The sequence below is a fragment of the Mobula hypostoma genome, chromosome 11 (genome assembly GCF_963921235.1).
Source record: "Mobula hypostoma chromosome 11, sMobHyp1.1, whole genome shotgun sequence".
In the NCBI taxonomy this organism is placed as follows: Eukaryota; Metazoa; Chordata; class Chondrichthyes; order Myliobatiformes; family Myliobatidae; genus Mobula; species Mobula hypostoma.
In genome coordinates, this window is record NC_086107.1 from 116,802,494 (window position 1) to 116,828,940 (window position 26,447).

The following is a 26,447-nucleotide window of genomic DNA, read 5'->3' on the forward strand; positions in this document are numbered from 1 at the left end:
ATCTCTTCCTGGCACTGAACTGTGGAGAGATCCTTCCCTGGCATTGAACTGTGGTGAGATCCCACCCTGGTGCTGAACTGCAGTGAGGTCCCTTCCTGGCACTGAACTATGCCGTGATCCCTCCCTGGTGCTGAACTGTGGCGAGATCCGTCCCTGGGTGCGGTCTCTGACCACAGCCTGTGTAGATCATCTTGCCGCGCACGCATTCATCACCTCCTACATCCTGTCAGCTCTCCTGGCTCTGTGCAGCAACGTCTGATGAGTCTCTGAGATCCCTCACGCGTGTGGTCCCTGCCATCCTTTCCATCCAGAAGGACGGACCACCCAGTTCCCGCCACGGTCGAGGCTGGTGTTCCGGTGAGTCGGTCCACGTTTTGGAGAGAGGGAGGCTGGAGGGAGAGAGAATGTGTGGTGGCAGGGCGAGAGAGAGATTGATGGTGAGTGAGATGGTGGGAGTGGAAAGTGGAAGGGTAGGGATATAGCGAGAGACGAGGGAGGAGGGAGAAAAGACGAGGGAAGGAAAGAGAGAGTGAGAGGGAGAAAGAAGGGGAGGAAGGGAAAGGGGAAATGGAAAGGAAAAGAAGGGTAGAGAGTGGGAGAGAAAGGGGAGGGGAACGGAAAATGGGCAGAGAGAGAGAGAGACAGACAGAGAGGGAGCGACAGAGACGGGGGGGCGAGACAGAGAGAGAGAGCGAGAGAGAGAGAGATAGAGAGAGAGGCAGAGAGAGAGAGCGAGAGAGAGGCAGAGAGAGAGAGATAGAGAGAGAGACAGGCAGAGAGAGAGAGAGAGCAAGAGAGAGGCAGAGAGAGACAGAGATGGAGAGAGAGAGAGAGAGAGAGACAGAGACGGGGGGGCGAGAGAGAGAGAGACGGACAGAGAGAGAGACAGAGACGGGGGGGTGAGAGAGAGAGAGAGAAAGAGAGAGCGAGAGAGAGAGAGATAGAGAGAGAGAGAGAGAGATAGAGAGAGAGAGATAGAGAGAGGCAGAGAGAGACAATGAGCACGTAAACAATAGTAGGCCATTGGTGTAACCACATCCCCTTGCTCTAGGTTGGTTCAGACGGTTAAGGGAGGCAGTGAGAGGAAGCATGAAGGAGAGAGAGAGTGTTGGGGGGAGGGAGGGAGGGAGAGACAGAGGAGAAAAGAGAGGTGACAGAGGGGATAGAGAGTGCAAAAAGGGGAAAGAGAGGGTGAGAGGGAGAGGATGGGCGGAAGATGGGGACAGGAGATTAGAGGAAGTTATGGAGAGGGAGATTGGGGATGAGAGACGGAGTGGGACAATGGGGAGAGGAGATTAGAGAGGGTTGGGGAGAGGGAGATTGGGGAGAGGAGATTAGAGAGGGTTGGGGAGAGGAGATTAGAGAGGGTTGGGGAGAGGGAGTTCGGGGAGAGGAGATTAGAGAGGGTTGGGGAGAGGAGATTAGAGAGGGTTGGGGAGAGGGAGATTGGGAGAGGAGATTAGAGAGGGTTGGGGAGAGGGAGTTCGGGGAGAGGAGATTAGAGAGGGTTGGGGAGAGGGAGTTCGGGGAGAGGAGATTAGAGAGGGTTGGGGAGAGGGAGTTCGGGGAGAGGAGATTAGAGAGGGTTGGGGAGAGGGAGTTCGGGGAGAGGAGATTAGAGAGGGTTGGGGAGAGGGAGATTGGGGATGAGAGATGGAGTGGGGGGAGAGGGGAAGTGGAGAGAGAGGGAGGTGGGTGAGAGGGAGTGTGGAGAGAAGTCGAAGGAGTAGCGACGAGAGTGGGAGGGTAGATGAGAGAGAGTGAAGAGAGAAGGGGAAGGGGGAGAGAGGATGAGAGAAAGTGGGGAGAGAATGGGAAGGGGGAGATAAGCAAGTGAAAGGAGAGAGAGGGAGGCGGAGAAGGGGAATGAGGAGAGAGGAAGGAAGGGAGGGAGAGAGTGGGGAGAAAAGGGGAATGGGGAGAGAGACAGAGGAGGGGATGGGGGTAGGCAAAGGGGAGAGAGGGAGGGAGAGACAGAGGTGATAAGAGGGAAGGGGAAATGAAAGAATGGTATGAAAGGGTGTGGAGGGAGTAGTGGGAGGGGAGCGAGGGAATGGGAGGTGTGGGGAGAAGGGGAAGGAGGAGAGAGTGGGGAGAGAAGGTGGAGGGGAGAGAGAGGGATGAGAGAGTGTGGGGAGGGTAAGGAGGAGAGGGGAGAGAGGGGATGGGAGGTGTGGGGAGAAGGGGAAGGAGGAGAGAGAGTGGAGAAAGAAGGGGAAGGGGGCATAGTGCAGGAGAGAGTGAGGAGAGCATTTTGCTGACCTTTTAATCCAATATCAATCTAATCCTTCCCTCCCACACAGACTTCCATTTTTGTATCATTTGCCTGCCTTTCTAAGAGTTTCTGAAAGCCTTTAATGTATCTGCCTCTACCACCACCCATCAGGGTGATCTACACAGCCACCACTCTATGTAATAACATGTCTCTATTGTATCTGCCTCTCCCACCACCCCTGGCAGGGCGATCCACACACACCCAGCAAGTTTGTGTACAGAACCCATCTCTGACATCCCCTCTGTACTTTCCTCCAATCATTTCATACAAACACCTCTGGCATGAGTCACTCTGGTAAAAAAAAGTGTCTGCTTGTCTGTATTTCTTATCATCTTGTACACCTCTATCAAATCACCCCTCATTCTTGATCATTCCAAAGAGAAAAGCCCTCGCTCTCAACCTTTCCTCATTAACCATGTTCGCTAATCCTGAGCACCCTGATAAATCCCTGCACCCTCTCTAAAGCTTCCACATCCCTCCTATAATGATGCGATCAGAACTGAACAAGTGTGGTCAGACCAGGTTTTTAATCAGCTGCAACATTACCACCACATCGTATAGAAATGTACAAAATGTTGAGGGGAATAGACAGGGTGAATGCTGGCAGGCTTTTCCCTTCAGCTTTGGTGAGACTAGAACCAGAGGACATAGGTTAAAGGTGAAAGGTGGCATATTTAAGGGGAAGCTGAGAGAGAACTTCTTCAGTCAGAGTGTGCAAAGGGCTTCCAGAAGAAGTGGAGGATGTGAGTGCAACGTGATACGGGTGCAGTTCAATGGGACTAGGCAGAAGACCAGGTCCTCATGGACGAGAGGGGTAAAAGTGTCTGTTTTAGTACTGTAGTGCTCTATGATTCCATGTCAGTGACCAATCACAGGGGAGCCAGCACCAATCCCTGTGGCACACAACCCACCAGCCAAAAATCACCCACCCACTGCCTCCTCCCACCAAGCCGATGTATTTGAAGTTTGCCCACAGGAGCTCACCTCCAGACTGGCCTACTGTGCAGGGCATTCTCAGAAGCCTCACTAAATTCCATGTACTTGACAACGAAGCACCACCCTCATCAGCCCTTAGAGTCACCTCTTCTGAAGTAACGCAGTCATACGTATGAGGAGCAATCTCTCACGTGCAAAGCTCTAGTCAGTCCTTGGCGTTGCAAGTGCTGCTTCATCCTGCCCATCAAAATCCCCTCAGACTGCCAGGCCGACCAGCCTGCAGTTCCCAGTTGTGTTTTCTGTCTTTCAATAAAGGCATGCCGTTAGCTGCTCTTCCAGTGCATTAGTACATTCAGTGGAGGTTTGGAGGGAGCTTCACTCTGTGTCTGACCCTGGGAGTGTGTGTGATGGGACGGCGTGGAGGGAGATTCACTCTGTGTCTGACCCCGGGAGTGTGTGTGTGATGGGACGGTGTGGAGGGAGATTCACTCTGTGTCTGACCCCGGGAGCGTGTGATGGAACGGCGTGGAGGGAGTTTCACTCTGTGTCTGACCCCGGGAGTGTGTGATGGGATGGTGTGGAGGGAGATTCACTCTGTGTCTGACCCCAGGAGTCTGTGATGGGACGGTGTGGAGGGAGTTTCACTCTGTGTCTGACCCCGGGAGTGTGTGATGGGACGGTGTGGAGAGAGATTCACTCTGTGTCTGACCCTGGGAGTGTGCGATGGGACGGTGTGGAGGGAGACTCACTCTGTGTCTGACCACGGGAGTGTGTGATGGGACGGTGTGGAGGGAGATTCACTCTGTGTCTGACCCCGGGAGTGTGTCATGGGACGGTGTGGAGAGAGATTCACTCTGTGTCTGACCCTGGGAGTGTGCGATGGGACGGTGTGGAGGGAGTTTCACTCTGTGTCTGACCCCGGGAGTGTGTGATGGGACGGCGTGGAGGGAGATTCACTCTGTTTCTGACCCCGGGAGTGTGTGATGGGACGGTATGGAGAGAGATTCACTCTGTGTCTGACCCCGGGAGTGTGCGATGGGACGGTATGGAGAGAGATTCACTCTGTGTCTGACCCTGGGAGTGTGCGATGGGACGGTGTGGAGGGAGTTTCACTCTGTGTCTGACCCTGGGAGTGTGCGATGGGACGGTGTGGAGGGAGATTCACTCTGTGTCTGACCCCGGGAGTGTGTGATGGGACGGTCTGGAGGGAGATTCACTCTGTGTCTGACCCCGGGAGTGTGTGATGGGACGGTGTGGAGGGAGCTTCACTCTGTGTCTGACCCCGGGAGTGTGTGATGGGACGGTGTGGAGGGAGCTTCACTCTGTGTCTGACCCCGGGAGTGTGTCATGGGACGGTGTGGAGGGAGATTCACTCTGTGTCTGACCCCGGGAGTGTGTGATGGGACGGTATGGAGAGAGATTCACTCTGTGTCTGACCCTGGGAGTGTGCGATGGGACGGTGTGGAGGGAGATTCACTCTGTGTCTGACCCCGGGAGTGTATGATGGGACGGTGTGGAGGGAGATTCACTCTGTGTCTGACCCCGGGAGTGTGTGTGTGATGGGACGGTGTGGAGGGAGCTTCACTCTGTGTCTGACCCCGGGAGTGTGTGATGGGACGGCGTGGAGGGAGTTTCACTCTGTGTCTGACCCCGGGAGTGTGTGATGGGATGGTGTGGAGGGAGATTCACTCTGTGTCTGACCCCAGGAGTCTGTGATGGGACGGTGTGGAGGGAGTTTCACTCTGTGTCTGACCCCGGGAGTGTGTGATGGGACGGTGTGGAGAGAGATTCACTCTGTGTCTGACTCTGGGAGTGTGCGATGGGACGGTGTGGAGGGAGACTCACTCTGTGTCTGACCACGGGAGTGTGTGATGGGACGGTGTGGAGGGAGATTCACTCTGTGTCTGACCCCGGGAGTGTGTCATGGGACGGTGTGGAGGGAGATTCACTCTGTGTCTGACCCCGGGAGTTTGTGATGGGACAGTGTGGAAGGAGTTTCACTCTGTGTCTGACCCCGGGAGTTTGTGATGGGACGGTGTGGAGGGAGATTCACTCTGTGTCTGACCCCTTTTTTTTTAAACAAAATTCTTGATTACAAATATCGGTGCTATACAATATATACAAAACAGTGACTAACACAATTACTTCACTGCAAATGGACAATACACATTTAACCAAAATGTTTCCATCTCTATCAATGATGGCATTTACACCCCGCGGAGCCCAACAGCCCCGGAACGCCTCTCAGGTCACCATGGACAGCGCGTGTTCCTTTTCAATATTCACCCGAACACGAACATACCCCCTAACCATTGCCAGGCAGTCTGCCTGGGGACATCCTCCCACCACCCGTTTCCAAGACCCTCAGATGGTTGTTTTCGCCAACCCCAGGAGCAAGTTGACAAGGACATCCTCATCCCTCTGTGCCCCCCTCCTTACTGGATGACCATATATGAATAGGGTGGGACTGAAATGCAACCAGAAGGCGAGAAGCAGCCCACGCAAATACGCGAAAAGGGGCTGCAGTCTCACACACTCCGTGTACATGTGGTACACGGTCTCCTCCAGCAGAAGTGACACGCGGCTGGGAGATCCGTGTACTGACTAAAGAACTTATTGCAGGGCACCGCTTTATGCAGCACCCTCCAGCCGAGATCCCCAAGGTGCATGGGAAGAAACCCATTGTAAGGGGACTTCCATTGGGGACCCCCCTCACCTCCAGGTGGAAAGACCGACTGCCATGGTGTGTCGGGACGGTGGACAAGGGCTAGGAAGTGGAGGGTGTGGAGCAGCAGCCCATACAGATACCTCCTGCCTGCATCCCTGAATGAGATTGTGGGTGTCGATGAAAGACGGCTCAAGTTGTGTGGATTCGTCTCTTGGGTAAGGCTGCGGGGCCTGGGCCCGACGAGCAGCTCAGCCTGAGTCGATCCACACACCTGAGCCGCACCGACATCCGTTGAGGCAGGGCAAGGGTCGGCCAGGACCCCGCCCTCTGCCAGAGGAGGGGATTCCCGGCCTGAGGCAAACATGTTCCAGACTCTCAGTAGGTCCTGATAGAAGCCTGGCAGCCTCTGCAAAGCAGCACGGCTGACGCCCGCCGGTGGTAGCTGCATATCTTCGTGAAGGCAGCAGCCCCTCCGGAGGAAGAAAGTCGCCAAGACGTGCCACTGAGAGGGTGCTCGGCGTACAGGAATCTCTGCAGGGTCCTGAGGCAGAGAGCTGCCAGTCGTGTGCGTACACACACCAGCGACTGTCCGCCCTCTCCTTCTGGGAGACTCAGAACCGCTGCAGAGACCCAGTGTTTCCTGTTACCCCAGAAAAAGTCCACTAACTTCCTCTGCATTCTAGCAACTAAAGGGGCAGGAGGGGCGAAGGTGACCATCTGGTACCACAACACGGAGGCCACCAGCTGGTTTACGACCACCACCCTGCCTCGATAGGAAAGCACCCTGAGAAGGCCTGACCAGCGCCCTAGCCGGCCCATGACCTTTGTCTCCAGGTCCTGCCAGTTCGCCAGCCAGGTCTCCCCAGAAGGACTCAGGTAGACTCCCAGATAGAGAAGACGACTGGTGCTCCACTCAGAAACTCTCATCTCCTCCGGCAGGGAGTCCACCTGCCACTGGCCGACTAAGAGTCTGGAACATTTCGCCCAGTTGATCCTAGCAGAGGATGCTGCCAAGAAAACTTCTTGGCACTCACGCATCCTCCGCAGGTCTGTCTCACCCTGGGAGTGTGTGATGGAACGGTGTGGAGGGAGCTTCAGTGTGTCTGATCCCAGGAGTCTGTGATGGGATGGTGTGGAGGGAGGTTCACTCTGTGTCTGACCCCAGGAGTGTGTGATGGAACGGTGTGGGGGGAGGTTCACTCTGTGTCTGACCCCAGGGCTGTCTGATGGTTCGGTGGGGAGGGAGATTCACTCTGTGTCTGACCCCGGGAGTGTGTGATGGGACGGTGAGGAGGGAGATTCACTCTGTGTCTGACCCCGGGAGTGTGTGATGGGACGGTGTGGAGGGAGTTTCACTCTGTGTCTGACCCCGGGAGTGTGTGATGGGACGGTGTGGAGGGAGTTTCACTCTGTGTCTGACCCCGGGAGTGTGTGATGGGACGGTATGCATGTCCGGATAGAATGCTTTCTATGGAATATTGATAAAAATAGGGGGACATGACAAATTTCTTTAGCTTCCTAAGGAAGTCAAGGTGCTGCTAATGCTTTCTTGGTTTCTATGTGGTTTGACCAAGACAGGATATTGGTGATGTTCAGTCCTTGGACTTTGAAGCTCTCGACGCTTTTGACCTCAGTACCGTGGATGTAGATAGGAGGGTGTTGGTAGCTGGAACGTGGTAGTGAGGTCAGAATCAATCAGCATGTTTAGATGGGAACATGTGCACTGCCCATCTTCCTGAAGTTGATGAGCTTGTTGGTTTTGCTGACGCTGAGGGAAAGGTTGTTGTCAGAACGCCATGTTACTAAGATTTCACTCTCCTTCCTGTACTCTGATTTAAGAAGGTTGTTGGTAGAACATCATGTCACTAAGATCTCACTCTCCTTCCTGTCATCTGATTCATTGTTGTTTGAGTGGTTGCATTTGCAAACTTGTAGATTTAAGAAGTCAAAAAATTCCTGGGAACTACAGACAATAATTTAAACATGCATGGTCAGTAAGTTGTTGGAGTGGATTCTGTGGTATAAGATATACATACACTTGGAAAGAGAGGGATTGATTAGGGATAATTTGTGTGTAGGAGATCTTGCCTCATAAACTTGACAGAGTTTTCTTCTGAAGGTCGTTGAGAGCTGAGTAGTAGGCATGGTCTATATGGTGTTCAGTAAGGCCTTTGATAAGGTTCCACATGGTAGGGTGCTCTAGAAGTTTAAATCCAAAGGAATACAGGGAGAGCAGGACATTTGGACAAACAACTGGCTTGACAGTGGGGAGCAGAGGGTGAGGTTGGGAGGTTGTTTCTTGGACTGGAAGTCCGTGACTAGTGGTGATCCTCAGGAGTCAGTGCTGGGCCCTTTGCTGTTGCCATCTGTATCAACTGTTTAGATAAGAATGTACAAGATGTGGTTGTTAAGTTTGTAGGTGACACTACAATTGTTTGTGTGGTCATCAGTGCAGATGGCTATCAGGATTTACAGGGGGTTCTTGATCAGCTGGGAAAGTGGGCTGAAAAATGGCAAATGCAGTTTAATTCTGATAAGTGCAAGGTGTTGTATTATGGAAAGACAAACCAGGGTAGGGCTTTCACAGTGAATGGCAGGACTCTGGGGAGTATTGTAGAATAGAGAGACCAGGGGTTCCCTGAAAGTGGACAGGATGGTGAAAGTGTTTGGTATGTTGGCTTCATCATTCAGGGCATTGAGTACAGGTGTTGGGACGTTAGCTACAAGACATTGGTGAGGCCACATTTAGAGTATTGTGTTCAGCTTTGGTTGTTCTACTGTAGGGTAGGTGCCATTGAAGTGGAAAGAGGGCAGAGGAGATTTAAGAAGATGTTGCTGGGACTCGTAATCTGTACGCTCTAATCCAGGATTGATGGTCTGGAAGTGTGAGGATCAGGTTGTGTCTGTACAGAGAAACTGGGGCAGGAAGGTAACTGATAAGTGTTGAGCTGTGGATGTTGTCTACATGGACTTTATAGTGGGGTGTTTGACAAGGTCCTTCATGGAAGGCTTAATCAGAAGTTAAGATGCATGGGATCCACAGTGAATTGGCTGTTGGGGTTTGCTTGCCCATAGAAGATAGAGGGTGGTGGTTGATGGACTAAATCTGACTGGAGGTCTGTGACCAGTGGTATTCCACAGGGATCCAGCAGGGACCTCTGCCACTTGTTAGAGATAGAAATAACGTGGATGAAAATGTGAACAGGAGGATTGGTAAGTTTGCAAACAATACAAAGATTGGTGGTGTTCTGGATAGTGTAGAAAACTGGCAAAAGATACAGCGGGATATAGATCAGTTTCAGATATGGGCAGAGAATTGTCAGATGGAGTTTAATCTGGACAAGTGTGAGGGGTTGCACTTTGAGAGATCAAATGTAAAGGGACAGGACAGAGTTAATGGCAGGACCCTTAACAGTGTTGACTTGCAGAAGGCTCAAGTCCACAGCTCCCTGGTAGGGGCTGCCCAGGTCGACAGGGTGCTAAAGACATACAGCATGCTTAGTTGAGAAGTTGGGAAGTCACACTACAGCTTTATAAAACTCTGGTCAGGCCAAACTTGGAGTATCACTTTCCCTTCCAAATGCCCCATTATAGGAAGAGCATGGAAGCTTTGGCAGGGTGCAGAAGAGTTCTAGGATGCTGCCTGGATCAGAGGACATGAGGTATAAGAGGTCACCACAGTAGTGTAGCTGTTAGCACAGCACTATTACAGCATGAACCATCGGTGTTTGGGCTTCAATTCTGTCAGGAATTTCTATATTCTCCCCATGATTGCCAGGTGCTCTGGTTTCCTCCCACAGTTCAAAGGTGTACAGGTTGGTAGGTCAGTCGGTCATTGTAAGTTGTCCTGTGATGAGGCTAGGGTTAAATACATCGATGGGTTGCTGGGCGGTGTGACTCAGTGGGCCGGGATGGTCTGTTCCGTGCTGTGTCTTTAAATAATATAAACCAAACGGGTTCTCTGGAGCAGTGGAGACTCAGGGGAGACCTGATAAAGATTTATGTTGTTTATCTAAAATAAGCATTGTGAGGCAAAGACAGAGAAGACAGCTGATAACTCCTGTACCTAGCAGTGGCCACTGAGTGTATGTTCATGGTCTTCTGTAGCTGTGGACCATGCACTTTCAGCTTCAATGTGTTGTGAATTCAGAGATGCTCCTCTGCACATCACTGTTGTAACGTGTGGTTATTTGAATTACTGTCACCTTCCTGTCGGCTTGAGCCAGTCTGGCCATTTTCCTCTGACCTCTCTCATGAGCAAGACATTTATGCCCACAGAACTGTCACTCCTTGGATGTTTTTATTTATTTTACTTGCACCCGTCTCGGTAAACGCTTGAGACAGTTGTGATTGAAAAGCACACAAGAGCAGCAGCTCCAGACTGCCCTATCTGGCACCAACAATCTTTCCATGGTCAAAATCACTTAGTTCACATTTCTTCTCATTCTGATATTTGGCTTAAACAACAACTGAACCTCTTGACCATGTCTGCATGCTTTTATGCCACATGATTGACTGATTAGAGATTTGCGTTAATGAGCAGGTGTAGCTAATAAAGTGGCCACTGCGTGTACTTCTCCCTTGTCTGGAAATGTCTTATCCTAGAGGCCATGAATTGAAGGTTAAAGTGGGAAAGTTCAGAGGAAATGTGCGGGGCACTGGGGAACGTGCTGCCAGGAGTGGTGGTGGAGGAGGCAAATACAAGTCAGAATCAGGTTTAATATCACCAGCATAGGTCGTGAAATTTGTCAACTTTGTGGCAGCAGTACAATGCAATGCTCGATAAAAATAGTAAAATACTTAATTACTGTAACTATATACATATATCTATATTAAATAGTTAAATTAAGATAAATAATGCAAAAATATAAATGAAAAATAAATACTGGGGTAGTGTTCATGGGCCCAATATCCAATCAGAAATCAGAAATCAGACAGCAAAGGGGAAAATGCTGTTCCTGAATCTCTGAGTGCTGGAACAATGAGAAGCAAGCAGGTCCTGGCTGATGGGCGTCCTTAATGATGGACGCCGCCCTTCTGCGACACCGCTCCTTGAAGATGTACTGGATACTACAGAGGCTAGTGCCCATGATGGAACGGATTAATTTTACAACTCTCTGCAAATTACTTTGATCTTGTGCAGTAGTTGACCCCCACCCATACCTGATGGTGATGCAGCCAGTCAGAATCTCCATGGTACCTTTGTAGAAAATTTCCAGTGTTATAGGTGACAAACCAATCCTTCTGAAACTCCTAATGAAATACAGCTATTGTCTTGCTGCCTTTATATTTGCCTCAATATGTTGGGACCGGGTTAAATCCTCAGAGATCTTGACACCCAGGAACTTGAAGCTGCTCACTCTCTCCACTTCTGATCCCTCTGTAAGGATTGGTATGTGTTCCCTTAATTTACCCTTCCTGAACTCCACAATCAGCTCTTTGGTTTGTTTTGCTGACGTTGAATGCAACACCAGTCAACTAGTTGGTGTATCTCGCTCCTGTATGCCTTCTCATCACCATCTGCAATTCTGCCTAGAATTTTTGTAGAATCAGAAAATTTAAGATGGTATTTGAGCTATTCCTAGCCACACAATCATGGGTATAGAGGGAGTAGAGCAGTGGCCTGAGCACAGAACCCTGAGGTTCACCAGTGTTAATTGTCAGCAAGCTGGACCCGTTTTTACCTATCTACACAGAGCCACGTAGATACGATAGAGGCATTTAAAGACTCTTAATTAGGCTCATGGATGTACAGGGAATGGAGGAGATGAGTTTTGTGTAGGTAGAAGGGATTAAATTAGCAAGGTATTTTAATGCCTAGTTTAAAGAGCTTGGGCGGAAACTGTAGGCTATTATTAAGTTATCAGTTCTATTATTAAGTTTACCAAATGAGCCATTTAGAGGGACTCTGATCAATGTGATATCTTCACAGAAGGAACTTCAAAGAAGATTTGCAAGAATCTGACCTGCATTTTTCTTGAGAAGTGACTCACTAAAAACACGCCTGAACTTCACAGCGATAACAAGGTACAGAGAAAAAAAACTTCCTGTTCAGTATCAGGCAACATTTCCTTTTTGAAACCACTATCAAGGACATTACACTGAGGGGTGCAGGGAATGTCGGAGTTATGGTGGGCGGTGTGATGGATTTACGGTGAGGGGTGTGTCAGTGCTACCGTGAGGTGTGTGTCAGTGTTACGGTGCTGGGTGTTTCAGTGTGATGGTGAGGGGTGTGACAAGGTTACAGTGAGGGGTGTATCAGTGTTATGGTGAGGGGTGTGTCAGTGTGACGGTGAGGGGTGTGTCAGTGTTACGGTTCAGGGTGTGTCAGTGTTACGGTGAGGTGTGTGTCAGTGTTACTGTGAGCGGTGTGTCAGTGTTACGGTGAGGTGTGTGTCAGTGTTACTGTGAGGGGTGTGTCAGTGTTACGGTGAGGTGTGTGTCAGTGTGACAGTGAGGGGTGTGTCAGTGTGACTGTGAGGGGTGTGTCAGTGTGACGGTGAGGGGTGTGTCACTGTTACGGTGAGGTGTGTGTCACTGTTACGGTGAGGTGTGTGTCACTGATACGGTGAGGGGTGTGTCAGTGTGACGGTGAGGGGTGTGTCAGTGTGACTGTGAGGGGTGTGTCAGTGTGACGGTGAGGGGTGTGTCAGTGTTACGGTGAGGTGTGTGTCACTGTTACGGTGAGGTGTGTGTCACTGATACGGTGAGGTGTGTGTCACTGATACGGTGAGGGGTGTGTCAGTGTGACGGTGAGGGGTGTGTCAGTGTTACGGTGATGTGTGTGTCAGTGTTACGGTGATGTGTGTGTCAGTGTGACGGTGAGGGGTGTGTCAGTGTTACGGTGAGGTGTGTGTCAGTGTAACTGTGAGGGGTGTGTCAGTGTTACTGTGAGGTGTGTGTCAGTGTTACGGTGAGGTGTGTGTCAGTGTTACTGTGAGGGGTGTGTCAGTGTTACGGTGCTGGGTGTTTCAGTGTTACGGTGACGGGTGTGTCAGTGTGATGGTGCTGGGTGTGTCAGTGTGACGGTGAGGGGTGTGTCGGTGTGACGGTGAGGGGTGTGTCAATGTTACGGTGAGGTGTGTGTCAGTGTTACTGTGAGGGGTGTGTCAGTGTGACGGTGAGGGGTGTGTCAGTGTTACTGTGAGGGGTGTGTCAGTGTGACGGTGAGGGGTGTGTCAGTGTTACGGTTCAGGGTGTGTCAGTGTTACGGTGAGGTGTGTGTCAGTGTTACTGTGAGCGGTGTGTCAGTGTTATGGTGAGGTGTGTGTCAGTGTTACTGTGAGGGGTGTGTCAGTGTTACGGTGAGGTGTGTGTCAGTGTGACAGTGAGGGGTGTGTCAGTGTGACTGTGAGGGGTGTGTCAGTGTTACGGTGAGGTGTGTGTCACTGTTACGGTGAGGGGTGTGTCAGTGTTACGGTGAGGTGTGTGTCACTGATACGGTGAGGGGTGTGTCAGTGTGACGGTGAGGGGTGTGTCAGTGTTACGGTGATGTGTGTGTCAGTGTGACGGTGAGGGGTGTGTCAGTGTTACGGTGAGGTGTGTGTCAGTGTAACTGTGAGGGGTGTGTCAGTGTTACTGTGAGGTGTGTGTCAGTGTTACGGTGAGGTGTGTGTCAGTGTTACTGTGAGGGGTGTGTCAGTGTTACGGTTCAGGGTGTGTCAGTGTTACGGTGAGGTGTGTGTCAGTGTTACTGTGAGCGGTGTGTCAGTGTTACGGTGAGGTGTGTGTCAGTGTTACGGTGAGGTGTGTGTCAGTGTGACAGTGAGGGGTGTGTCAGTGTGACTGTGAGGGGTGTGTCAGTGTTACTGTGAGGGGTGTGTCAGTGTTACTGTGAGGGGTGTGTCAGTGTGACGGTGAGGGGTGTGTCAGTGTTACGGTGAGGTGTGTGTCAGTGTTACTGTGAGGGGTGTGTCAGTGTTACGGTGCTGGGTGTTTCAGTGTTACGGTGAGGGGTGTGTCAGTGTGACGGTGAGGGGTGTGTCAGTGTTACGGTGAGGTGTGTGTCAGTGTTACTGTGAGGGGTGTGTCAGTGTGATGGTGCTGGGTGTGTCAGTGTGACGGTGAGGGGTGTGTCAGTGTGACGGTGAGGGGTGTGTCAATGTTACGGTGAGGTGCGTGTCAGTGTTACTGTGAGGGGTGTGTCAGTGTTACTGTGAGGGGTGTGTCAGTGTGACGGTGAGGGGTGTGTCAGTGTTACTGTGAGGGGTGTGTCAGTGTGATGGTGAGGGGTGTGTCAGTGTTACGGTGAGGTGTGTGTCACTGTTACGGTGAGGGGTGTGTCAGTGTTACGGTGAGGGGTGTGTCACTGTTACGGTGAGGTGTGTGTCAGTGTTACGGTGACGGGTGTGTCACTGTTACGGTGAGGTGTGTGTCACTGTTACCGTGAGGGGTGTGTCAGTGTGACGGTGAGGGGTGTGTCAGTGTTACGGTGATGTGTGTGTCAGTATTAGGGTGAGGGGTGTGTCAGTGTAACTGTGAGGGGTGTGTCAGTGTTACTGTGAGGGGTGTGTCAGTGTTACGGTGCTGGGTGTTTCAGTGTTACGGTGACGGGTGTGTCAGTGTTACGGTGAGGTGTGTGTCACTGTTACGGTGAGGGGTGTATCAGTGTGTCGGTGAGGGGTGTGTCAGTGTGACGGTGATGTGTGTGTCAGTGTTACGGTGATGTGTGTGTCAGTGTTAGGGTGAGGGGTGTGTCAGTGTAACTGTGAGGGGTGTGTCAGTGTTACTGTGAGGGGTGTGTCAGTGTTACGGTGCTGGGTGTTTCAGTGTTACGGTGACGGGTGTGTCAGTGTGACGGTGACGGGTGTGTCAGTATTACGGTGAGGTGTGTGTCACTGTTACGGTGAGGGGTGTGTCAGTGTTACGGTGAGGTGTGTGTCAGTGTTAGGGTGAGGGGTGTGTCAGTGTGACTGTGAGGGGTGTGTCAGTGTGACGGTGAGGGGTGTGTCTGTGTTACGGTGAGGTGTGTGTCACTGATACGGTAAGGGGTGTGTCAGTGTTACGGTGATGTGTGTGTCAGTGTTACGGTGATGTGTGTGTCAGTGTGACGGTGAGGGGTGTGTCAGTGTGACGGTGAGGGGTGTGTCAGTGTTACGGTGAGGTGTGTGTCAGTGTAACTGTGAGGGGTGTGTCAGTGTTACTGTGAGGTGTGTGTCAGTGTTACGGTGAGGTGTGTGTCAGTGTTACTGTGAGGGGTGTGTCAGTGTTACGGTGCTGGGTGTTTCAGTGTTACGGTGACGGGTGTGTCAGTGTGATGGTGCTGGGTGTGTCAGTGTGACGGTGAGGGGTGTGTCAATGTTACGGTGAGGTGTGTGTCAGTGTTACTGTGAGGGGTGTGTCAGTGTTACTGTGAGGGGTGTGTCAGTGTGACGGTGAGGGGTGTGTCAGTGTTACTGTGAGGGGTGTGTCAGTGTGACGGTGAGGGGTGTGTCACTGTTACGGTGAGGGGTGTGTCAGTGTTACGGTGAGGGTTGTGTCACTGTTACGGTGACGGGTGTGTCAGTGTGACGGTGAGGGGTGTGTCAGTGTTACGGTGAGGTGTGTGTCAGTGTGACGGTGAGGGGTGTGTCAGTGTGACTGTGAGGGGTGTGTCAGTGTTACGGTGAGGGGTGTGTCAGTGTTACTGTGAGGGGTGTGTCAGTGTTACGGTGCTGGGTGTTTCAGTGTTATGGTGACGGGTGTGTCAGTGTGACGGTGCTGGGTGTGTCAGTGTGACGGTGAGGGGTGTGTCAGTGTGACGGTGAGGGGTGTGTCAATGTTACGGTGAGGTGTGTGTCAGTGTTACTGTGAGGGGTGTGTCAGTGTGACGGTGAGGGGTGTGTCAGTGTTACGGTGAGGTGTGTGTCACTGTTACGGTGAGGGGTGTGTCAGTGTTACGGTGAGGGGTGTGTCACTGTTACGGTGAGGGGTGTCTCAGTGTGACGGTGAGGGGTGTGTCAGTGTGACGGTGAGGGGTGTGTCAGTGTTACGGTGATGTGTGTGTCAGTGTTAGGGTGAGGGGTGTGTCAGTGTAACTGTGAGGGGTGTGTCAGTGTTACTGTGAGGTGTGTGTCAGTGTGACAGTGAGGGGTGTGTCAGTGTGACGGTGAGGGGTGTGTCAGTGTTACTGTGAGGGGTGTGTCAGTGTGACGGTGAGGGGTGTGTCAGTGTTACTGTGAGGGGTGTGTCAGTGTGACGGTGAGGGGTGTGTCAGTGTTACGGTGAGGGGTGTGTCACTGTTACGGTGAGGGGTGTATCAGTGTGACGGTGAGGGGTGTGTCAGTGTGACGGTGATGTGTGTGTCAGTGTTACGGTGATGTGTGTGTCAGTATTAGGGTGAGGGGTGTGTCAGTGTAACTGTGAGGGGTGTGTCAGTGTTACTGTGAGGGGTGTGTCAGTGTTACGGTGCTGGGTGTTTCAGTGTTACGGTGACGGGTGTGTCAGTGTTACGGTGAGGTGTGTGTCACTGTTACGGTGAGGGGTGTATCAGTGTGTCGGTGAGGGGTGTGTCAGTGTGACGGTGATGTGTGTGTCAGTGTTACGGTGATGTGTGTGTCAGTGTTAGGGTGAGGGGTGTGTCAGTGTAACTGTGAGGGGTGTGTCAGTGTTACTGTGAGGGGTGTGTCAGTGTTACGGTGCTGGGTGTTTCAGTGTTACGGTGACGGGTGTGTCAGTGTGACGGTGAGGGGTGTGTCAGTGTGACGGTGAGGGGTGTGTCAGTGTGACTGTGAGGTGTGTGTCAGTGTGTCGGTGAGGGGTGTGTCAGTGTTATGGTGAGGGGTGTGTCAGTGTTATGGTGAGGGGTGTGTCAGGTGACGGTGAGGGGTGTGTCAGTGTGACGGTGAGGGGTGTGTCAGGTGACGGTGAGGGGTGTGTCAGTGTGACGGTGATGTGTGTGTCAGTGTTACTGTGAGGTGTGTGTCAGTGTGACGGTGAGGGGTGTGTCACTGTTACGGTGAGGGGTGTGTCAGTGTTACGGTGAGGTGTGTGTCAGTGTGACGGTGAGGGGTGTGTCAGTGTGACGGTGAGGGGTGTGTCAGTGTGACGGTGAGGGGTGTGTCAGTGTTACGGTGAGGTGTGTGTCACTGTTACGGTGAGGGGTGTGTCAGTGTTACGGTGATGTGTGTGTCACTGATACGGTGAGGGGTGTGTCAGTGTGACGGTGAGGGGTGTGTCAGTGTTACGGTGATGTGTGTGTCAGTGTGACGGTGAGGGGTGTGTCAGTGTGACGGTGAGGTGTGTGTCAGTGTTACGGTGAGGTGTGTGTCAGTGTAACTGTGAGGGGTGTGTCAGTGTTACTGTGAGGTGTGTGTCAGTGTTACGGTGAGGTGTGTGTCAGTGTTACTGTGAGGGGTGTGTCAGTGTTACGGTGCTGGGTGTGTCAGTGTTACGGTGACGGGTGTGTCAGTGTGATGGTGCTGGGTGTGTCAGTGTGACGGTGAGGGGTGTGTCGGTGTGACGGTGAGGGGTGTGTCAATGTGACGGTGAGGGGTGTGTCAGTGTTACTGTGAGGGGTGTGTCAGTGTGACGGTGAGGGGTGTGTCAGTGTTACTGTGAGGGGTGTGTCAGTGTGACGGTTCAGGGTGTGTCAGTGTTACGGTTCAGGGTGTGTCAGTGTTACGGTGAGGTGTGTGTCAGTGTTACTGTGAGCGGTGTGTCAGTGTTATGGTGAGGTGTGTGTCAGTGTTACTGTGAGGGGTGTGTCAGTGTTACGGTGAGGTGTGTGTCAGTGTGACAGTGAGGGGTGTGTCAGTGTGACTGTGAGGGGTGTGTCAGTGTTACGGTGAGGTGTGTGTCAGTGTTACGGTGAGGTGTGTGTCACTGATACGGTGAGGGGTGTGTCAGTGTGACGGTGAGGGGTGTGTCAGTGTTACGGTGAGGTGTGTGTCAGTGTGACAGTGAGGGGTGTGTCAGTGTGACGGTGAGGGGTGTGTCAGTGTTACGGTGAGGTGTGTGTCACTGTTACGGTGAGGGGTGTGTCAGTGTTACGGTGAGGTGTGTGTCACTGATACGGTGAGGGGTGTGTCAGTGTGACGGTGATGTGTGTGTCAGTGTTACGGTGATGTGTGTGTCAGTGTGACGGTGAGGGGTGTGTCAGTGTGACGGTGAGGTGTGTGTCAGTGTAACTGTGAGGGGTGTGTCAGTGTTACTGTGAGGTGTGTGTCAGTGTTACGGTGAGGTGTGTGTCAGTGTTACTGTGAGGGGTGTGTCAGTGTTACGGTGCTGGGTGTTTCAGTGTTACGGTGACGGGTGTGTCAGTGTGATGGTGCTGGGTGTGTCAGTGTGACGGTGAGGGGTGTGTCGGTGTGACGGTGAGGGGTGTGTCAATGTTACGGTGAGGTGTGTGTCAGTGTTACTGTGAGGGGTGTGTCAGTGTGACGGTGAGGGGTGTGTCAGTGTGACGGTGAGGGGTGTGTCAGTGTTACGGTGAGGTGTGTGTCAGTGTTACTGTGAGCGGTGTGTCAGTGTTATGGTGAGGTGTGTGTCAGTGTTACTGTGAGGGGTGTGTCAGTGTTACGGTGAGGTGTGTGTCAGTGTGACTGTGAGGGGTGTGTCAGTGTGACTGTGAGGGGTGTGTCAGTGTTACGGTGAGGGGTGTGTCAGTGTTACGGTGAGGGGTGTGTCACTGATACGGTGAGGGGTGTGTCAGTGTGACGGTGAGGGGTGTGTCAGTGTTACGGTGAGGGGTGTGTCAGTGTGACGGTGAGGGGTGTGTCAGTGTTACGGTGAGGTGTGTGTCAGTGTAACTGTGAGGTGTGTGTCAGTGTTACTGTGAGGTGTGTGTCAGTGTTACGGTGAGGTGTGTGTCAGTGTTACGGTGAGGGGTGTGTCAGTGTTACGGTGACGGGTGTTTCAGTGTTACGGTGACGGGTGTGTCAGTGTGATGGTGCTGGGTGTGTCAGTGTGACGGTGAGGGGTGTGTCAATGTTACGGTGAGGTGTGTGACAGTGTTACTGTGAGGGGTGTGTCAGTGTGACGGTGAGGGGTGTGTCAGTGTTACTGTGAGGGGTGTGTCAGTGTGACGGTGAGGGGTGTGTCACTGTTACGGTGAGGGGTGTGTCAGTGTTACGGTGAGGGGTGTGTCACTGTTACGGTGAGGGGTGTGTCAGTGTGACGGAGAGGGGTGTGTCAGTGTTACGGTGAGGTGTGTGTCAGTGTGACAGTGAGGGGTGTGTCAGTGTGACTGTGAGGGGTGTGTCAGTGTTACGGTGAGGGGTGTGTCAGTGTGACGGTGAGGGGTGTGTCAGTGTTACGGTGAGGGGTGTGTCACTGTTACGGTGACGGGTGTGTCAGTGTGACGGTGCTGGGTGTGTCAGTGTGACGGTGAGGGGTGTGTCAATGTTACGGTGAGGTGTGTGTCAGTGTTACTGTGAGGGGTGTGTCAGTGTCACGGTGAGGGGTGTGTCAGTGTTACTGTGAGGGGTGTGTCAGTGTGACGGTGAGGGGTGTGTCAGTGTTACGGTGAGGTGTGTGTCACTGTTACGGTGAGGTGTGTGTCACTGTTACGGTGAGGGGTGTGTCAGTGTTACGGTGAGGGGTGTGTCACTGTTACGGTGAGGGGTGTATCAGTGTGACGGTGAGGGGTGTGTCAGTGTGACGGTGATGTGTGTGTCAGTGTTACGGTGATGTGTGTGTCAGTGTTAGGGTGAGGGGTGTGTCAGTGTAACTGTGAGGGGTGTGTCAGTGTTACTGTGAGGTGTGTGTCAGTGTGACAGTGAGGAGTGTGTCAGTGTGACTGTGAGGGGTGTGTCAGTGTTACGGTGAGGGGTGTGTCAGTGTTACTGTGAGGGGTGTGTCAGTGTGACGGTGAGGGGTGTGTCAGTGTTACGGTGAGGTGTGTGTCAGTGTTACTGTGAGGGGTGTGTCAGTGTTACGGTGCTGGGTGTTTCAGTGTTACGGTGACGGGTGTGTCAGTGTGATGGTGCTGGGTGTGTCAGTGTGACGGTGAGGGGTGTGTCAGTGTGACGGTGAGGGGTGTGTCAGTGTTACTGTGAGGGGTGTGTCAGTGAGACGGTGAGGGGTGTGTCAGTGTTACTTTGAGGGGTGTGTCACTGTTACGGTGAGGGGTGTATCAGTGTGACGGTGAGGGGTGTGTCAGTGTGACGGTGATGTGTGTGTCAGTGTTACGGTGATGTGTGTGTCAGTATTAGGGTGAGGGGTGTGTCAGTGTAACTGTGAGGGGTGTGTCAGTGTTACTGTGAGGGGTGTGTCAGTGTTACGGTGCTGGGTGTTTCAGTGTTACGGTGACGGGTGTGTCAGTGTTACGGTGAGGTGTGTGTCACTGTTACGGTGAGGGGTGTGTCACTGTTACGGTGAGGGGTGTGTCAGTGTGAAGGTGAGGGGTGTGTCAGTGTGACGGTGATGTGTGTGTCAGTGTTACGGTGATGTGTGTGTCAGTATTAGGGTGAGGTGTGTGTCAGTGTTACTGTGAGGGGTGTGTCAGTGTTACGGTGCTGGGTGTTTCAGTGTTACGGTGACGGGTGTGTCAGTGTGACGGTGAGGGGTGTGTCAGTATTACGGTGAGGTGTGTGTCAGTGTGACGGTGAGGGGTGTGTCAGTGTGACTGTGAGGTGTGTGTCAGTGTGTCGGTGAGGGGTGTGTCAGTGTTATGGTGAGGGGTGTGTCAGTGTTATGGTGAGGGGTGTGTCAGGTGACGGTGAGGGGTGTGTCAGTGTGACGGTGAGGGGTGTGTCAGTGTTATGGTGAGGGGTGTGTCAGGTGACAGTGAGGGGTGTGTCAGTGTTACTGTGAGGTGTGTGTCAGTGTGACGGTGAGGGGTGTGTCACTGTTACGGTGAGGTGTGTGTCACTGTTACGGTGAGGGGTGTGTCAGTGTTACGGTGAGGTGTGTGTCAGTGTGACAGTGAGGGGTGTGTCAGTGTGACTGTGAGGGGTGTGTCAGTGTGACGGTGAGGGGTGTGTCAGTGTTACGGTGAGGTGTGTGTCACTGTTACGGTGAGGGGTGTGTCAGTGTTACGGTGATGTGTGTGTCACTGATACGGTGAGGGGTGTGTCAGTGTGACGGTGTGGGTGTGTCAGTGTTACGGTGATGTGTGTGTCAGTGTGACGGTGAGGGGTGTGTCAGTGTGATGGTGAGGTGTGTGTCAGTGTTACGGTGAGGTGTGTGTCAGTGTAACTGTGAGGGGTGTGTCAGTGTTACTGTGAGGTGTGTGTCAGTGTTACGGTGAGGTGTGTGTCAGTGTTACTGTGAGGGGTGTGTCAGTGTTACGGTGCTGGGTGTTTCAGTGTTACGGTGATGGGTGTGTCAGTGTGATGGTGCTGGGTGTGTCAGTGTGACGGTGAGGGGTGTGTCGGTGTGACGGTGAGGGGTGTGTCAATGTTACGGTGAGGTGTGTGTCAGTGTTACTGTGAGGGGTGTGTCAGTGTGACGGTGAGGGGTGTGTCAGTGTTACTGTGAGGGGTGTGTCAGTGTGACGGTTCAGGGTGTGTCAGTGTTACGGTTCAGGGTGTGTCAGTGTTACGGTGAGGTGTGTGTCAGTGTTACTGTGAGCGGTGTGTCAGTGTTATGGTGAGGTGTGTGTCAGTGTTACTGTGAGGGGTGTGTCAGTGTTACGGTGAGGTGTGTGTCAGTGTGACAGTGAGGGGTGTGTCAGTGTGACTGTGAGGGGTGTGTCAGTGTTACGGTGAGGTGTGTGTCAGTGTTACGGTGAGGTGTGTGTCACTGATACGGTGAGGGGTGTGTCAGTGTGACGGTGAGGGGTGTGTCAGTGTTACGGTGAGGTGTGTGACAGTGTGACAGTGAGGGGTGTGTCAGTGTGACGGTGAGGGGTGTGTCAGTGTTACGGTGAGGTGTGTGTCAGTGTTACGGTGAGGGGTGTGTCAGTGTTACGGTGAGGTGTGTGTCACTGATACGGTGAGGGGTGTGTCAGTGTGACGGTGAGGGGTGTGTCAGTGTTACGGTGATGTGTGTGTCAGTGTGACGGTGAGGGGTGTGTCAGTGTTACGGTGAGGTGTGTGTCAGTGTAACTGTGAGGGGTGTGTCAGTGTTACTGTGAGGTGTGTGTCAGTGTTACGGTGAGGTGTGTGTCAGTGTAACTGTGAGGGGTGTGTCAGTGTGACTGTGAGGGGTGTGTCAGTGTTACGGTGAGGTGTGTGTCAGTGTTACTGTGAGGGGTGTGTCAGTGTTACGGTGCTGGGTGTTTCAGTGTTACGGTGACGGGTGTGTCAGTGTGATGGTGCTGGGTGTGTCAGTGTGACGGTGAGGGGTGTGTCGGTGTGACGGTGAGGGGTGTGTCAATGTTACGGTGAGGTGTGTGTCAGTGTTACTGTGAGGGGTGTGTCAGTGTGACGGTGAGGGGTGTGTCAGTGTTACTGTGAGGGGTGTGTCAGTGTGACGGTGAGGGGTGTGTCAGTGTTACGGTTCAGGGTGTGTCAGTATTACGGTGAGGTGTGTGTCAGTGTTACTGTGAGCGGTGTGTCAGTGTTATGGTGAGGTGTGTGTCAGTGTTACTTTGAGGGGTGTGTCAGTGTTACGGTGAGGTGTGTGTCAGTGTGACAGTGAGGGGTGTGTCAGTGTGACTGTGAGGGGTGTGTCAGTGTTACGGTGAGGGGTGTGTCAGTGTTACGGTGAGGTGTGTGTCACTGATACGGTGAGGGGTGTGTCGGTGTGACGGTGAGGGGTGTGTCAGTGTTACGGTGATGTGTGTGTCAGTGTGACGGTGAGGGGTGTGTCAGTGTTACTGTGAGGGGTGTGACGGTGAGGGGTGTGTCAGTGTTACGGTGATGTGTGTGTCAGTGTTACTGTGAGGGGTGTGTCAGTGTTACGGTGAGGTGTGTGTCAGTGTTACTGTGAGGGGTGTGTCAGTGTTACGGTGCTGGGTGTTTCAGTGTTACGGTGAGGGGTGTGTCAGTGTTACGGTGACGGGTGTGTCAGTGTTACTGTGAGGGGTGTGTCGGTGTGATGGTGAGGGGTGTGTCAGTGTTACGGTGATGTGTGTGTCAGTGTTACGGTGAGGGGTGTGTCAGTGTTACAGTGATGTGTGTGTCAGTGTAACTGTGAGGGGTGTGTCAGTGTTACTGTGAGGGGTGTGTCAGTGTTACGGTGAGGTGTGTGTCAGTGTTACGGTGAGGGGTGTGTCAGTGTGACGGTGCTGGGTGTGTCAGTGTGACGGTTCAGGGTGTGTCAGTGTTACGGTTCAGGGTGTGTCAGTGTTACGGTGAGGTGTGTGTCAGTGTTACTGTGAGGGGTGTGTCAGTGTTACGGTGAGGTGTGTGTCAGTGTGACGGTGAGGGGTGTGTCAGTGTGATGGTGAGGGGTGTGTCAGTGTTACTGTGAGGGGTGTGACGGTGAGGGGTGTGTCAGTGTTACGGTGATGTGTGTGTCAGTGTTACTGTGAGGGGTGTGTCAGTGTTACGGTGAGGTGTGTGTCAGTGTTACTGTGAGGGGTGTGTCAGTGTTACGGTGCTGGGTGTTTCAGTGTTACGGTGAGGGGTGTGCCAGTGTTACGGTGACGGGTGTGTCAGTGTTACTGTGAGGGGTGTGTCGGTGTGATGGTGAGGGGTGTGTCAGTGTTACGGTGATGTGTGTGTCAGTGTTACGGTGAGGGGTGTGTCAGTGTTACAGTGATGTGTGTGTCAGTGTTACGGTGAGGGGTGTGTCAGAGTTACGGTGATGTGTGTGTCAGTGTTACGGTGAGGGGTGTGTCAGTGTTACGGTGATGTGTGTGTCAGTGTGACGGTGACCGGTGTGTCAGAGTTACGGTGATGTGTGTGTCAGTGTGACGGTGAGGGGTGTGTCGGTGTGATGGTGAGGGGTGTGTCAGTGTTACGGTGATGTGTGTGTCAGTGTTACGGTGACGGGTGTGTCACTGTTACGGTGATGTGTGTGTCAGTGTGACGGTGACCGGTGTGTCAGAGTTACGGTGATGTGTGTGTCAGTGTGACGGTGAGGGCTGTGTCAGTGTTATTGTGTGTCATCTGTTGTCATGATGTGGCATGTGTCAGTGATGTATACGTCAAGGATACTGGTCTGTGCAAACTGTTGCTGATTCTTTCTCACTCTCCACAGTTTCCATGTCGTGTTGTTTCCCCACATTGTTCTGCCTGTGTTACTGCTGATGTCAGAGGATGAACACCAGACACTTCCTCGCTCTGGGGCTGCTCTGGGGATCAGGGCTGCCCTGGGTCTTCGCCAGCTCTCCTTCCAGTCTGCTCAATACCTCGCAAGTGCCCTCGTCTGGACCCCGCTGGGTGGTGAATGGCTCCAGTGAAATCAGCTCTGCGGACAACTCCAGCTCTGGTGCTACACCTTCACTGCTCACTACTCCCACTGCTTCCAGTTCAGTTGTGACCAGTGTGCCATCTACTGGTGGATCCATCTCCTCAGCTAGTACGCCATCTACCAGAGAATCCATCTCCTCGGCCAGGTCAATACCTGCCAGTGTACCCTGGGAATCCCCTGCACGCATGTCCAGCACACCGGCCTCCTCCACCTCGGTTCACGTTAGCACCAAGACCAGTGCACGGTTGGAATCCACTGCAATGATCACCAAACCACTCAATTCCAGTGCCACCAGCCTCACCACTGCACCACAGAAATCCAGTGAGCCAGTGACCAGCGGCTCTGTCGCTTACAGCAGTGCTCCACTGAAAACCAATGTGCCTGCATTCAGTCGCACCAGCACTACTGCCAGTGCACATTCAAAGTCCAGTGCCCCCAACATCACTGCCAGTGCCACACCGGAATCCACTGTAAGTGAGAGTTCGGACACCACCCACAGTGCCACTGCGACGGTGTCACTCAGTCCCTGGACAACATACAGCACAGCCCCTGGTCAACCCTACACACTTGGCACCACCTTGGCAGTCATCTTGGTAGTGGCCATATTGATCATGGTGGCGATCGTGGCCCTGGCTTGTATCTGTCGCTTCCGGCGACGAGGGGACTACGCGGCCAGGCATCCTGCCAAGGCTGGGGCCCCATGGGCTGGGCCCGTGGCCCTGGGGCCTGAGGAGGGAGGAGGGGGTGGCGCAGAAGAAGATCCTAACGGCCCCCCTGGCGAGGAGCCTCCACCTGGTGCCTCCCACCGCCTTTCCCTTGGCACTTTCTTCCACAAGCGTAAATCCCGTGCACCCTCACTTGTCCTTGAGGCCTTCTCCCCCCTTCCCGAGGGTGAAGGCACAGAGGGTGGCGAGGCGCAGAGGCTGCTGGGGGCTGTCCCCTCACCCACCACCTCCCCCGACCCTCCCCCTCCTCCTCCACCTGAAGCAAATGGTGACCACCCTGCGACCATCCCTGAGGACACGAATGCCCTCCTCCCTCCTCCTCTTCCATCTCAGGAGGGAGATGGGGGTCCTGAACTGGTTTAGGAGGACCGTGCCTTCCCATATCCTCCCCTTCCTCCATCCTACCTTCCCTCCATCTCACCAGACCCAGGACAATACTTTCTCTCATCCTCCTTCCAAAAGGGAGAGAGAGGGCCTACTGAGGTGATTTAGGAGCTCTCTACTTTCTCTTCTTTCTCCCTCCATCCCTCCTTCCCTTCCCTCCATCCCTCCTTCCCTGCCCTCCATCCCTCCTTCCCTTCCCTCCATCCCTCCTTCCCTTCCCTCCCTCCCTCCTTCTTTTCCCTCCCTCCCTCCTTCCCTTTCCCTCTCTCCCCTCCCCCCAACATCACTCCCCATCCCATCAGGTAAACAACATCTCCCCTGCTAGGACAGAGAGGTAGAAGTTCTGCTTTACGATCTAACTCCTCTCCCGTCCTCTCTTCCGTCCCAGCACTCATGCCACCTCATCTATCTTTCCCCCATCCCGCAGAAGGAGTGATGCGGAGGGGAATGTGCTCTGAACTGGTTTAGTAGCTCAACCACTCCTTCACCACTACCTCTTCCTCCTCTGTGCACCCCTCTGGAAATGGGACGGCACTTCCACACCCTGCCTCATCACACACAAAATCCCACCCACCAGCACAGCTCTTCTAACAAGTAAAATTGCTTTCTGCAAAACAGAGACGGAGGCAGGCAGAGAAGGGAGAAAGAGGGAGAAATAGAGAGAGGCAGACAGATGAGGAGAGAGAGGGAGAGAGATAGAGAGAGAGATGGGAAGGAAGATAGAGAAGGTGTGAGAGGGAAAGAGGGAGAGACAGACAGAGAGTGAGGGGGTGGGGAGAGACCAGGGGTTCCCAGCTGGGGTCCATGGATCCTTTGGTTAATGGTAGTGATCCAAGGAATTAAAAAGGTTGGGAACCCCTGGAAGAGAGGAAGTGAGAGAGAGGAAGAGAGAGAGAGATTATGGGTTAAAGAGAAAGGAAGGGGAAGGGAGAGAGGACAGTGAGGGAGAGAGAGGGAGAGAGAGAGAGAGAGAGAGGGGTGTGGACAGGGTGAAAGAAAGAGAGGAAAACATTGAATTCCTCCCCACTGCACTGCGCAACTTACCTGCCGTCTCCTTTGTCCATCTGTTTCCCAACTGGGAGACCGAAGTAAGAGGCAAAACTAGAGAGCGGCGGGAGAGGGGAAGGGGGAATGGCTGTTGACAATGCCTTTCCCCATTGTTTTCTGGGGGAGTCTCCCCTTCACATGGAGATTTGATTAATGTTTCCTGAAAACTGTACAATCTAATAAAGTTACA

The 26,447-nt window shown here is 52.9% G+C and overlaps 1 protein-coding gene across 1 annotated transcript; it reads left to right on the forward strand.

The window, feature by feature from the left end:
* Positions 1-154: 154 nt before the first annotated feature.
* LOC134354425 (mucin-17-like) lies at positions 155-26,447 on the forward strand. The gene is made up of 3 exons (XM_063063430.1): positions 155-357; positions 11,812-11,906; positions 23,889-26,447. The coding sequence occupies exon 3, from the start codon at positions 23,948-23,950 to the stop codon at positions 25,187-25,189; it is 1,242 nt and encodes a 413-aa protein (XP_062919500.1). The 5' UTR covers positions 155-357; positions 11,812-11,906; positions 23,889-23,947; the 3' UTR covers positions 25,190-26,447.

Bases quoted from the DNA above. Each gene is read 5' to 3' on its own strand.
- LOC134354425 (XM_063063430.1), top strand. From the start codon at position 23,948: ATGAACACCAGACACTTCCTCGCTCTGGGGCTGCTCTGGGGATCAGGG.